Source organism: Cucurbita pepo, chromosome 9, assembly GCF_057944985.1.
Source record: "Cucurbita pepo subsp. pepo isolate OVF chromosome 9, ASM5794498v1, whole genome shotgun sequence".
NCBI lineage: Eukaryota > Viridiplantae > Streptophyta > Magnoliopsida > Cucurbitales > Cucurbitaceae > Cucurbita > Cucurbita pepo.
The window spans coordinates 2,055,328-2,069,289 of NC_141806.1; the positions used below are offsets into that span (position 1 = coordinate 2,055,328).

General features: G+C 38.7%; 2 protein-coding genes and 1 long non-coding RNA gene across 6 annotated transcripts; 1 reads left to right on the top strand and 2 right to left on the bottom strand.

Moving 5' to 3' along the window:
* Nucleotides 1-122: 122 nt before the first annotated feature.
* LOC111801393 (Tetratricopeptide repeat (TPR)-like superfamily protein) lies at nt 123-4,535 on the bottom strand. 3 transcript variants are annotated; one of them, XM_023685372.2, is made up of 3 exons: nt 4,128-4,535; nt 954-2,510; nt 123-809 (listed from the first exon to the last, which is right to left on the bottom strand). In XM_023685372.2, the coding sequence occupies exons 1-3, from the start codon at nt 4,341-4,343 to the stop codon at nt 789-791; spliced, it is 1,794 nt and encodes a 597-aa protein (XP_023541140.2). In that variant the 5' UTR covers nt 4,344-4,535; the 3' UTR covers nt 123-788. The 3 variants fall into 3 exon arrangements, with proteins under 3 accessions (XP_023541140.2, XP_023541141.2, XP_023541139.2); XM_023685373.2 differs by having other exon boundaries at nt 123-1,402; nt 1,481-2,510; nt 4,128-4,534; XM_023685371.2 differs by having other exon boundaries at nt 123-2,510; nt 4,128-4,534.
* A 1,139-nt stretch (nt 4,536-5,674) lies between these two features.
* On the top strand, nt 5,675-11,371 carry LOC111801394 (protein RBL). 2 transcript variants are annotated; one of them, XM_023685376.2, is made up of 6 exons: nt 5,675-5,942; nt 6,053-6,151; nt 7,342-8,420; nt 8,489-8,750; nt 9,799-9,887; nt 11,232-11,371. In XM_023685376.2, exons 1-6 carry the CDS (start codon nt 5,924-5,926, stop codon nt 11,271-11,273), a joined length of 1,590 nt encoding a protein of 529 aa, XP_023541144.2. In that variant the 5' UTR covers nt 5,675-5,923; the 3' UTR covers nt 11,274-11,371. The 2 variants fall into 2 exon arrangements, with proteins under 2 accessions (XP_023541144.2, XP_023541143.2); XM_023685375.2 differs by lacking the exon at nt 11,232-11,371 and having other exon boundaries at nt 9,799-10,080.
* LOC111801396 (uncharacterized) lies at nt 11,197-13,396 on the bottom strand. Its single transcript, XR_002816130.2, has 2 exons — nt 13,059-13,396; nt 11,197-11,486 (listed from the first exon to the last, which is right to left on the bottom strand). It is a non-coding gene; the product is annotated as an uncharacterized LOC111801396 (long non-coding RNA).
* Nucleotides 13,397-13,962: the final 566 nt, after the last annotated feature.

The following is a 13,962-nucleotide window of genomic DNA, read 5'->3' on the forward strand; positions in this document are numbered from 1 at the left end:
TGAGCTTTTAATAACTCCTTAAACACTTTTTAAAATTCATGAACCTATAAGACACGAACACTAACCTTATACTTTAGCCTAAAGTTAATCAGCTCTGGACGATCACGACTTATGCACCAGTCTTCCGAGTCAAAATAAAGGCAATAATTTACATAGAAACTATGATGTCCCACATTGGTTGGGGATGAGAACAAAACACCCTTTACAAGGGTGTGAAAACCTCTCCTAGCATACGCGTTTAAAAAGTCTTGAGGGGAAGCCCGAAAGGGAAAGCCCAAAGAGGACAATATCTGCTAACGGTGGTTTGGGCCATTACAAATGGTATCAGAGCCAGACATTGGATGATGTGTCAGCTTTCTCGCTATTCCCCGAAGGTGGTAGACACGAGACGGTGTGCCACTAAGGATGCTGGCCCCAAAGGGGGTGGATTTGGTGGGGTCCCACATCAATTAGAGAAAGGAACGAGTGCCAGCTTTCTCGCTGTTCCCCGAAGGTGGTAGACACGAGACGGTGTGCCACTAAGGATGCTGGCCCCAAAGGGGGTGGATTTGGTGGGGTCCCACATCAATTAGAGAAAGGAACGAGTGCCAGCAAGGACGCTAGGCCCCGAAGGGCGGTGGATTGTGATGTCCTATATTGGTTGGAGAGGAGAACAAAACACTATTTATAAGAGTGTGAAAACATTCCCCTAACAAACGCGTTTCAAAGCCTTGAGGGGAAGCCCGAAAGGAAAAGTCCAAAGAGGACAATATCTGCTAGCGGTGGTCGGTGGTCGGTGGTCTAGGCCGTTACGGAATCGGCTGAAAAACCTGTAAAATTATTATCAAAGAATCACTATGAAGAACAGTAGAAAATTATGACCAAAATCTAACAGAAACACTTCAATCCAATTTTGTTGCCAAGCTATATCCAGGAACTTTAGCGAGCTGCCTCTGTTTCATGAACTCTCTCACCTTCTGCACCTCTTTCCACAGCCCATTAGAGGCATAAATATTTGAAAGAACCACATAAACACCATCATTCCAAGGCTCCAATTCCTGTAAATGCTTTGCTGCCCACTCCCCCATCTCCACATTCCCATGTTTCTCACACGCCCCGATCAAACATCCCCATATTATCGAGTTCGCCTTCATCGGCATCTCGTCAATCATCCTTCTTGCCTCTTCTAGCAACCCCGCTTTACCGAGCAAATCAACCATGCATCCATAATGTGGCAGCTGGGGCTTGTAGCCATAAACAGATTTCATCATTTCAAAGTAATGTCTTCCCTCTTTGACCATCCCACCGTGTACACATGCGCTCAACACCCCGATGAACGTAACGTTATTAGGACGAACTCCTGCCTCTCTCATGCATCGGAAGTTCTCGAGCGCTTGTTTCACCTGTCCGTGCATTGCATAACCTACAATCAGAGATGTCCAGGATGATACATTTCTATGATCCATGTTTGAAAATACTTTCAATGCTAAGTCCATCCTACCACATTTTCCATACATGTCTATGAGGGAATTCAGCATCAAAATGTCTGATTTTCCTGTGGCTTTAACTTGGAAAACAAATTTGTGCATTTGGAGAGACAGTTCTAGGTCTCCTAGACTGCCACAAGCTGATGTTACACTAACAATTGTGACATCATCTGGTTCGAGCCCGCATCGTCTTAACTTAATGAACATATCGACTGCCTCTTTAGCACGCCCACCTTGAGATAAACCAGCTATAATGGCATTCCAAGAACCCAACTTTCTGTGATGATTTTGCTCGAACACCTTACGTGCACACTCGAGATCTCCTAACTTCGAATACAGACTGATGAGGCCACTTTCGCTATATTGGTCGAACTCAAGACCAAGCCGTATAGCAACTGAATGCAATTGTAATCCTAAACCAAAAGCATAAACCAGTGACAGAGCCTTGAATACAATTGGGAGTGTGTAAGAATCAGGGAAGACGCCTGCTCGTAACATGGCGATATATACAGAGAGGGCTTTTCTTGGGGCCTCCTGTCTAGTATATGATCTAATAATGTTGTTCCAGCTAAATGAAGAAGGGTAGTTTTCCAACATGTTGGTTCTTAAAATATGGGCATGAATTTGAGACAATTCTAGCAAATGAGTACAATTCATCAATAAGGTTGCAACAATACTCACTTGATCCACATTATTGTCAGAGGTGTATGTCGACTGGATGGGAGCGTCTATACGAGCATCCCTCTCTGCAAGCTGCTTATTTATCTTGAGCTTATCGATGAATCGCACGTCGTTAAATTCTACAAGTGGCCTAAAATCATCTGTTGCAAGATGCTTGGAATTGTATATTGGAGGGGAATGTCCTCCCCTCATTAGCAAGGTTTGTAGAGAGCTATCTGGAGAGCTGTCAACATTTGTGAATTTGCTTTTGTTGTTGTCACCATAAACAAATTGTCCTTCGCATTTGTCACCCGACACAACGTCTTGAACAGGAAGCACGTGGCGCTTGGCTTCTTGGTGAATATCGAGGCCTTGGATTTCAAGCTGAAATGACACAGAACGGAACAGCCTTAACCTTTCTAAAACTGGAAAGTAGATTTATTCAAAATATGCCTTTGAAATCAAACAATATGTCTAGATATTACAAACTCAGCTAAAAATCCAAGAGGAAAAAAATTTCATACCAAGAAAATAAGAAGAAATTTAAGATTGTTTGCCAATATCAAGCTTAACAAGATCACAATCTACTCTAACCCTTGTGGGTTTGTCTCTATTACGTTTCAGAATGAAGACAGTTCAATGAAACTAGGAATTTAGTACAAAGGGCTCCCCCTTACTCAAACTAAGCCACAATTCTCCCGTAAGTCCCTCAACTAAGCCACAATTCATGGCCTTGGGTATTGGTCATCTCAAGACATCAATGCCAATGGTAACAATAAAAGGCATAAGGACGAGAAGAACGCCAATAGCGAAACTACTCAGTTTTACAAGACTGTTCTAATGTAAAATCCAAGTGCAGTGGCTTTAAAGTTCTCACTGGACAACATTTGGTTGGTATGGAACACCATTGTTGGCTAAAAAAACTGCAACGATTCACCGTTGAATGATACAATCTTGGTTAAGAAAATAAGGCTCTTTCCTTTGGGAGTGACCCTCATCACTATTTCACTTTCAAATTGTGAGATCCCACATTGGTTGGAGTGGAGAACAAAACATTCCTTATAAGAGTGTGGAAACCTGGAAACCTCTCTCTAACAGACACGTTTTAAAACCTTGAGGGAAGCCCTTGAAGGGAAAGTCCAAAGAGAACAATATCTGCTAGCGGTGAACTTGGGCTATTACAAATTGTATCAAAGCCAGACACCAAACGGTGTGCAAGCGAGGATGAATTGTGAGATCCCACATTGGTTGAAGAGAGGAACGAAGCATTCCTTATAAGCATTGTGTGGAAACCTGAAAGCCTCGCCCTAACAAACACGTTGTAAAACCTTGAGGGGAAGCCCTTGAAGAGAAAGTCCAAAGAAGCAAATATCTACTAGTGGTGGGCTTGGACTATTACAAATGATATCAGAGCCAAACACCGAGCAGTGTGCAAGTGAGGACGCTGAGCCCCCAAGGGGGTGGATTGTGAGATCCCACATCGGTTGGAGAGAGGAACGAAGCATTCCTTATAAGGGTGTGGAAACCTGGAAACCTAACCTCTCCCTAACAGACACATTTTAAAACATTGTGGGGAAGCCCTTGAAGGAAAAACCCAAAGAAGACAATATCTCCTAGCGGTGAGATTGGGCAGTTACACAAATACTTTCAATTTGTCCTCACTACAACAAGTTACAGAACATTCCTTCCTCACCAAAATTGAAACAATTCTTACCACCACTAGCACTCCCACATGCTGTTGAACTCAAAAAAAATATGCAGATACCACTCCATCTCATCCTCGGTGAACCAAGGGCTACTAAATTTTACAGGGGACTATATGGTTTCTACAGGATCACCTACGATTCAATTACTTACTTAAACAGTATAACTGGAGTATACGCAAGAGAATTGAAGACGCTACTTTCTCTAATATCAACGTCAAACCTTTCAGTTTACGAAAATTCTACTCCACGAAACTAACAAATGCATAAACAGGAGAGAAACAAAAGAAACAAACACCTTATTGTTCTCAATACCGCACTCGTACTCATTGCCGAAGAATTTCCCCGCAGCGTATCGACAGAAACCCCGCCGGGCACAGGAATCGGTACAAGATAGAGATGGTAGAGGCAGTATATATGGCCCTGCAGTGAAGCCGGAATTGCACAGTAGGTTGTAGTCGATGTTCTTCGATGAAACTAGGAGGAAGTTTCGAAGTGGTTTGAAATTATGCATTCTAACGAAGAAGATTCATACATGGCGGACGTTCTAGTGCTCCATCACGCCACCGACTACTACTCCCCGACGAGCTTTCTGAACTGCACCGCCGCCGCCGGAAGAAATTCCCGCCTTCGCACTCCGCCTCCGCTCTATGATAGAGCCTTTGCTCCAGCTCATCACGGACTTCAACCATGCCCTATTGAAACATTAAAGCTATTTCTTTATCGATTTAATTTTAGCTATTTTTTTATTATTATTATTAATTATTTAATTTTAATTTTCTCTTTGAAATTTGAATTAAATTTTTATTTAATCCTAAGTTTTTTTCGATATTCATTTACGAAATTCTTTTCTTATTTTTTCAATATTTTTAATTAAAAAAAATCTTCACTTAAAATGAGATAATCTTCCTTTTTCAATAATTTTATATTAAAAAATATACAAAATTACCCTAAATTTAACAATATTCTATAAGCGAAGATATTATCACACTAATTTTATATTAAAAAATATAAAACATCACGACAAATTTAATAATATTTTATGAACAAAAATATTATCTTTAGTTAGAAAGATCTTTTGTCTCGAGTTTCGCAAAGAAGTCTATCGAGCCTGCAATTTGCTGCTATCGCCCGAACAATAAATTTTTGAAAATGCAGTGCATCCAGGTAAATAAAGACGTAGATAGAGTGAAGAAAATCCGCTTACAGTAATTTTATATTAAAAAATATAAAACATCACGATAAATTTAATAATATTTGTGAAATATTATTTAATATTTCATAAGTAAAATATTATAATTTTATATTAAAAATATAACACCACGGTAAATTTAATAATATTTTATCAATAAAAATATTATTTAATAATATTTCATAAGTAAAAATATTATCACAATAATTTTATATTAAAAAATATAAACGATAAATTTAATAATATTTCATTAGTAAAAATATTATTTAATAATTTTATATTAAATTTAATTTTAATATAAAATTATAATATTTTTGCTTATGTCATGACGACAAATTTAATAATATATCATAAACAAAAATATTATTTTTAGTTAGGAATAAGATTTTTTGTCTCGAGCTTCGGAAGGAGACCTCTCGAACCTGCAGTTTGCAACTATCACCCAGACAATAAACGAAGACGGGAAGCTTTTGAAAATACAGTATAGCCAGGTAAATAAGGACGTGGTTAGAGTCAAGAAGACCCGCTTACAGTAATTTTATATTAAAAAAAATATAAAACATCACGATAAATTTAATAATATTTGATCGGTAAAAATAAATATTATTTAATAATATTTTATAAATAAAAATATTTTTTCACGACTGAATTCAGACGTAGGAATGGCTCTGATGATGGCGATAAAAGTTGGATTGATTTCATGATTTGAAGCAATTGCCGAAGAAAATTGAGAAAAAAGAAAGAACTTTTGAACCAAAAAGCTCTATAAATTGAAGGGTTTTTGGCGCCGGCCGTTCCCTCCATGCCCTTGTTTTGTTCTTCAACATAGCGCGCAAATCCCAACCTCACTTCACTTCGGCGGAAGCGATTTTCAGTTCTGGCGCCTTCAGCCGCAAGCGGCCATGAATGCTCCAATAATCGGTGAGTTTCTGCTCTTTCTCTCCCCTTTTCTGGCCCTAATTTCAAACCAAAATTCTCCGTATTAGGTATTTTTTTTCTCTGTTCTTATTTCATTTCTTTCTTTTGCGAAGATCCACTGCAGGGAGATTTCCCCGAGGTTATCGAAGAGTTCTTGGAACATGGTGTAATGAAATGCATCGCGTTTAATCGCCGCGGTACTCTTCTAGCAGGTATCCATGGCTGTCTTTGATTATAGGTGAATTGGCGTGTTTCAGTTCGTGATTTACTGTTAATAGCTGAAGTTATTGTTCTTGATGAGTTCATATCTTCATTTAGTTGAAGTTTGTGACGAAAAATATTGGTTTTTATGCCTGCGAGCAAGAATGAGTTCATATGTTCATGTGTTCATGTGTCCTGTGGTGATTTCTCGATGTCGTGTTCATTTGCAACAAAATATTTTCTTTGTGTGGCCGTAAAAAAAAGAAAAAATGCTTTTTTGAAGAGAGATACTATTTCACCAATCGAGTCACGCATTAATTCAGTATCTCCACAGCACCATCTGAACCAAGTTCTTGTGCCATAAACAACACAGCATTGTTTTAGAGTGAAAGGATAGCGCACGCAATCCATTCCATTGGCCCAAGATTATGAAGTTCGTTGTAATCTCCTTAGCTTAGTTAGGTTTCCATGTTCTTACTTGCGTTTCTTCGTGAAGATCGTTAAGATAAATGAAAGAACAAAAACATAACACAAGCTCAAGAGAGATGGAGCCAAAAAATATAGAAAGAGGCTTCGATGTTTGAGAATTAGGAAACAAGGAGAAATGCCTTTATACGTTGACTAAAAGCTGCACGTATATAGATGTTTATTTTACGTATTTCTGAATTCCTTGTATCGATTGTTGATGGTTTGACATGAAGCGGGTTTTTAATGCTTGAAGCCACGGGATGTAAACAAACCCCCTTTTGAAAGTCTCCGCTTCTTGAGGTAGCCTGACCGAACACTTTCATTCGGTGGGTTATCACCTGTCGCTATGTATTGGTGGAAAATGCTGTTATGATAGGATGATTAGTTGGAGGGGGAAAATGGTGAAATTCTTTAAGACGAGGTTGAATATGCTTGATTTATTGTGGGTATACCATATACGTATGCATTACACCGTGTTGTTTTTCTTGATTGAGCTCATATAAACATATGCAGCTTTACTCTGTGTGTAACAGCTCAATCTCACCATTAGCAGATATTGTCTTAAACCTTGAGGGGAAACCCGAAAGGGAAAGCCCAAAAAGGACAATATCTGTTAGTGGTGAGCTTGGACCGTTACGTGCACTGGTGTTGATTACTAAACTTTCTTGCTGTATGGTAGCCATTTAGGCAATACCGAGTAAAAATATTAACGCATTTGTGATATCGTTGGCAGCTGGATGCTCCGATGGAAGCTGTGTTATCTGGGATTTCGAGACCAGAGGCATCGCTAAGGAGCTTAAAGATAAAGATTGTGTTTCTGCAATAACGAGTGTCTGTTGGTCGAAATATGGCCATCAAATTCTTGTATCTGCTGCTGATAGGTCATTAACTCTGTGGGACGTTCTCAAGGGGGAGAAGATAAACCGCATAACTCTGCAGCAGACCCCTTTACAGGCTCGGTTGCATCCTGGCTCGTCTAGTCCATCTCTCTGCTTGGCATGCCCTCTCTCATCTGCTCCTATGATTGTCGACTTAAAGACGGGAAGCACGACCCTACTTCCAGTTTGTATTTCTGATACCGATACAGCTTCTTCTCGTGGCAAAGTATTAGATGGAACTCAGCTGTTCACTCCTACGGCAGCTTGCTTTAACAAATACGGTGACCTAGTTTATGTCGGGAATTCGAAAGGTGAAATACTCGTAATAGATTACGAAAGAGTTCGGATAGAGGCCATGGTTCCAATTTCTGGAGGTGCTGTTGTCAAGAACATAGTATTTAGCCGAAATGGTCAATATCTGCTCACTAATTCTAATGACAGAACGATTAGAATCTATGAAAATCTCCTGCCTAACAAAGATGGATTAAAATTCATTGATGAGATTACGAAAGAGCTCGATGAGCTCGATGGTGCTGAGAAGCTGAAGGCTGTTGGAACGAAGTGTTTAACTCTTTTCCGGGAGTTTCAAGATTCGATCACTAGAATGCATTGGAAAGCACCTTGCTTTAGTGGTGACGGTGAGTGGGTCGTTGGAGGTTCTGCGAGCAAAGGCGAACACAAGATTTACATTTGGGATAGGGCAGGTTATCTCGTAAAGATCCTCGAAGGTCCAAAGGAAGCATTGATTGATTTAAGCTGGCATCCCGTTCATCCCATTGTCGTCTCGGTTTCTCTGACTGGCTTGATTTATATTTGGGCTAAAGATTATACTGAGAATTGGAGTGCTTTTGCTCCTGATTTCAAAGAGCTCGAGGAAAATGAAGAATACGTAGAACGAGAAGATGAATTTGATCTGAATCCCGAAACCGAAAAGGTTATAATTGTTGTTTTCGTCGAGTCTTAGTTTGCTTGCCTAGTCATATGACATATTTGTTGTTTCAGGTGAAGGAACTTGATGTCAACGAAGATGAAGAAGTTGATATCGTAAATGTCGAGAAGGATTCAGCTTTCAGTGATTCAGATGCTTCACAGGATGAACTATGCTTCTTGCCAGCAATCCCATGTCCCGACATTGTCGAGCAGCACGATAAGTGCGTAGAAATTTCTTCAAAAATGATCGATGATGACAATTCCGGATCCCCGCTATCCGAGGAGGCTGCTGTAAATGGTCGTACAACCAATCATGCATCAAGTCCTTTGGAAGGTAACATTTATCTTGCTCGGTTGCTTCTGATACCATTTTCATGTCTTGCTTTCTTTCCTACCCTACGAAAAGAACCCTTAGGCTCGGTTTCCTTATTAACTAGGTTCATTACTTAGTGGTGACGGTGAGTGGGTCGTGAGAGGGGAACGAAGCATTCCTTATAAAAGTGTGAAAACATCTCCCTAGTAGATACGTTTTAAAATCATTAGGCTGATAGCGATACGTAACGGGCCAAAGCAGACAATATCTGTTAGCGGTGGGCTTGGGCTGTTACAAATGGTATCAGAGTCAAACATCAGGCGGTGTGCCAGCGAGGACCCTGGGCCCCTAAGAGGGTGGATTGTGAGATCCCACATTGGTTGGAGAGGGGAACGAAACATTCCTTATAGGGGTGTGGAAACCTCTCCCAGTAGACGCATTTTAAAACTGTGAGGCAGACACAATACGTAACGGGCTGAAGCGGACAATATCTGCTAGCAACGGGTTTGGACTGTTACAAATGGTATCAGAGCCAGACATGGGTAGTGTGCCAGCGAGGACGTTGGGCCCCAAGAGGGGTGGATTAGGAGATCCCACATCGGTTGGAGAGGAGAACGAAGCATATTCCTTATAAAGGTGTGGAAACCTCTCCCTAGTAGACACATTTTAAAATCACGAGGTTGACAACGATACGTAATGCGCCAAAGCGGACAATATCTGCTAGCGGTGGGCTTGGGTTGTTACAACTTATATGTTGGATCTAAAATTGTAGGAGTAGGGGATCGAACCATAAGTCTTTAGAATGGTAACCGACACCTTATTCCATGAACTATGCTCAGATTGACCCGTGCCCTTGTATGTCGGAAAAAGTGGAAAACTAAGGATGCAATCTTAAGAAGTCTTTGTTTAGCTAATTTGTTTAGCTTAATGTAGATTGGCTCGATCGAGCGAATCTTCCTCTCCAACCTTACATAAAATGTGTATCTTTGAACGATGTGAATTAACGGTATCTATGTTCGGTTCGCTTAATCTTTCTTCATTGTTCAACAAGTAGTCGTTTGTTTTGCAGTGTTAGATAACCCCGATGATGCTGGAGGAACCCGAGCGAAAAGAAGACGGAAACCATCGGAGAAAGGACTCGAGTTGCAAGCGGAAAAGGTGAAGAAACCCTCTAAACCTTCAAGTAGATTGTCAAAATTTAAAACCAAGTCCATAGGTCATCAGGATCATGGTAATGGTAGATATGCTGATGACAATTCTGATGAATAGCAGTGGAAAAAATCTGGCTTTTTTCTTTTATTTATATTTGTTTACTGCATCAAATCAATTAGCAAAATGATCCTAATTCCAATTTTTCAGTTGCATTGAATTTAATTTACTGAGTAAAAGTGGTGACATTAGGTGAAAAAATACCCCAAAAAAAACCAACTTTAAGTAGGTTTTTTGTGTAGGACTGTCTGCTCAAGCCCACCGCTATATTGTCATTTTTAAGCTTTCTTTTAGCAGATATTGTCATTTTTTGGCTTTCTCTTAGCCGATATCGTCATTTTTTGGCTTTCTCTTAGCCGATATCGTCATTTTTGGGCTTTCTCTTAGCCGATATCGTCATTTTTGGGCTTTCTCTTAGCAGAATATTGTCATTTTGGAGCTTTCTCTTTCATGTTAGCAAATATTGTCATTTTTGGGCTCTCTTAGCAAAATATTGTCATTTTGGGGCTTTCTCTTTCATGTTTTCCATACAATGTATTTGCTAGGGAGAGGTTTTCAGGGTCTTCACATTTCTTATAAAAAAATGCTTTGTTTCCTTCACTTTCTCTTGGCAGATATTGTCATTTTGGGGCTTTCTCTTTCATGTTTCCCTTAAAAATGTGAAACCTTTCTCTTAGCAGATATTGTCATTTTGCATTTTGGGGCTTTCTCTTTCATGTTTCCGGTTTTTAGGGTCTTAACTTTTCTTATAGTTTCCTTCACCAATGTGAGATCTCATAGACTGAAACCTAAAAATTTGTCTATTTTACCTATGGCTTGAATTATTTAGAATCATTTATTCAAATTTTTGTTTTTAATAAAAAAAAAAATATATATTTAAAATATTAATGAAAGGGACTTATTGAGTAGATTATTTTAAAAAAAAAATAAATTATATACAAGCAAAGAATTTAATTCTTGCACATTTAATTCACATTTCAAACTATAAATAATTAACATTTAATTCAACTACCCTACACTGAATTCCAAATATTTTATTGCAATACGCATACCCATTCAATAATCTTTTAATAATTATTTAGATATTTTAAATATTTTTAATAAAGGAAAATAAAATTTAAATGCTTACGTTTATTTATTTATCATAAGAATATGTATGAAAATAAGTCTCGAGACCTTAAGAGTCCACTCTTGGATTTATAATATCACAGACTTATTATAAAAAAAAAAGAGGTAACTTCGAATTAACTGTAACATATTTAGTTAACAATAATATCGGATTTCTTTTTTCAGATGCCAAAAGAAGTGTCGAAAAAGGTCGGAAAAGCATCATAAAAGGATTTTCTCAACGCACGAAAAGCTGTCAAAACAATATCGACACAACCTCGTCTATATTACCATTGCCAGCAGTAGGGGGCGGCGTCGACATTTACTAGATATGCAAGCTAACGAAAATGGTGTCAATGTCTTCGGATATTGTTGTCTTCATGTTATCTTCTTCAAAAGTAGCTTTCGAAAATAATATCGACCCAACCTGACACGAGCCACCTAAGAAAACAAAGTCAATACTTCATTAAATTAAAACAAGTATTTTAAAAACAATTATAACGAACAAAAACAATCAATTTGAACTAACTTTACGAAGTAATCGAAGTTATAAAACATAATAGATTTGGCATCAAAGTTAACCGACCTTAAACACTCGAACAAGCCACCTTAAACACTCGAACAAGCCAAATAAACGCAAAGCTCGTAACTTAACTTATCCAAATTTAAGAACGTAAACTCAAAATTTCAAGCATTGACAACCAAACTCATCCAATGAGCAGACCCCTATACTCAATTCATCAGCTACCATAACTGCAGTATAGCCACACACAACAACAAGCTTCACGAAGTATAAGCATCATGCCCTAATCCACCGAACACTTCGAAAGGAAATTCTAACCACCTATGAGTCCAAGTGTAACGACCCAAGTCCACCGCTAATAGATATTGTCCTCTTTGGGCTATCCCCTCCAGGCTTCCTCTCAAGGTTTTAAAACGTGTTTGCTAGAGAGAATTTTCACACCTTTATAAAAGAATATTTTGTTCTTCTCTCCAACTGATGTGCGATCTCACAATGCCCAAAAAGGACTATATCTGCTAGCTGTGGGCTTGGGCCGTTACAAATGATATCAGAGCCAGACACCGGACGATGTGCCAACGAGGAGGCTGAGCCCCAAAGGGGGGTGGACACGAGGTGCTGGATGGATTAGGGGGTCTCACAACAATTGGAGAAGGGAACGAGTGCCAACGAGGAGCTAGGCCCCGAATGGGGATGGATTGTGAGATCCCACATTGGTTGGGGAGGAGAACTAAACATTTTTATAAGAGTGTGGAATTCTCTCCCTAGCAAATGCGTTTCAAAACCTTGAGGGGAAGCCCGGAAGGAAAAACCTAAAGAGGACAATATTTGTTAGCGGAGACCAAGAACAAAAATTCAAAAATTCAGCTAATAGAGAAAGAAAGGGTAAAATTCTCACCTCAAGCAAGAAATCACCACTGAAATCAACCCAAAATTTACCTTAAACTCAATTCCAGCACTTCAAAACAGAATCAAATTCTAAAACAAAGGAATTATAAGGATTGAGACCAATTTATTGGGTTATCATATAGTTCAAATCTATTCAATACCCATGAATTCATAAGCAACATCACAAAACAACTAAAAATAAGTTATAAAGTACAAAGAGACCAAATACATATACATATATTTGAAGCTAAACTAGAACCGCTAGCTTGGCTGTCCACTCTACATGCGATAAATTGCAAATCCACTTCCAACATGAGCTCAAAATATACATAGATTTGTAGCATTGTAAGTGGCGTATACACACAAATCATAGAGTGAGAGATATGCAAGCATAGACAACATGATGATTTTAATACTCCAAAACAGAGAAACCCCACACATCGGAGATTTTCGATAGGAAAAAACACAAAAGAATCTTCAATTCTGTAAACTGAATAATCATTTCAGATACTCAAATTCCAAACAAGACACATGCAGACTATATTATATAGAAACAGCAAGCACTCTCCGAAGTAATAAGATTTGCAAGAAGAAAAAGAACTCACAGCGAAGGAAGAAGTGGTTAGAGGCCGTGCGGGTGGCCAATGACGAAGGAACAAATAGGTAGGCGAGCAGCGAGGCAAGCGGCCGGCGATGCGAGGTGGTCGATCGACGGCGGCGGGGCTGCAGGAGAGGGCTAGGACGGTGGCTCGAAGGGAAGAAAGAAGAGGCACGGGAAGAGAGGGGTCGGCGTGGGGCAATTTCAATTTTAGGGCAAAAAAACGGCTAAGGCCAAGGGAATTGCCGACGGTTCGGTTGAACCGTCGGCATAACTTCCGGTTTGTCGTTGGTAGAATCAAACCGACCGTTCCATCTCAACGTCGGCATTTGCATTTCCCATAAAACCTTTTATTCTCAACAAAAAAAAAACAAAAATTGTTTGGATAATCTTAAATTATTTGTATTTAATTAAAAATTAATTAATAAATAAAATAAATATATTTATAAATTTGAATTTAACAACTAACAAAATATTTATTTGGTATTTATTAATATAAAATTATTTAAAACTACGACCCATTCGAACTAATCATCCAAATCCATAAAAGTTAAGTTCGATTAGCTTTTTTTCGGTCCGGGTTCGATTTAATTTTTGAAACATCGAAAAATTTGGGTCGGTTAGTAGTGGGTTGACTTACTTTGGTCAGACCAACTCAACCAACCCGAGAGCAGTGTTAAAAAAACAACCTATTCTACCAGAGTATAAGTAAATTTTTTAAAAAAATAATTAAAAAAAAATATCCGGATAACCCAGCTCGAAAATAGAGGGTTGAGTTGAGCTGCATTGTTAACTCTATTCGGGTGGCTCGAATCATGAACCTGACTCGAGCGATATTTATAAATTTTTCAAAAAAAAGAAAGTATTATAATTAAAAACGATTAAATTGGAATATTTATGATAAAAAATAA

Excerpts from the sequence above, each read along its gene's own strand:
- LOC111801393 (XM_023685371.2), bottom strand. The coding sequence starts at position 4,343 with ATGCATAATTTCAAACCACTTCGAAACTTCCTCCTAGTTTCATCGAAG. Across the intron at positions 2,511-4,127 it reads GCGGTATTGAGAACAATAAG|CTTGAAATCCAAGGCCTCGA; the intron begins GTGTTTGTTTCT and ends GTGTCATTTCAG.
- LOC111801394 (XM_023685375.2), top strand. Across the intron at positions 6,152-7,341 it reads CCGCGGTACTCTTCTAGCAG|CTGGATGCTCCGATGGAAGC; the intron begins GTATCCATGGCT and ends TATCGTTGGCAG. Across the intron at positions 8,421-8,488 it reads TGAATCCCGAAACCGAAAAG|GTGAAGGAACTTGATGTCAA; the intron begins GTTATAATTGTT and ends TTGTTGTTTCAG.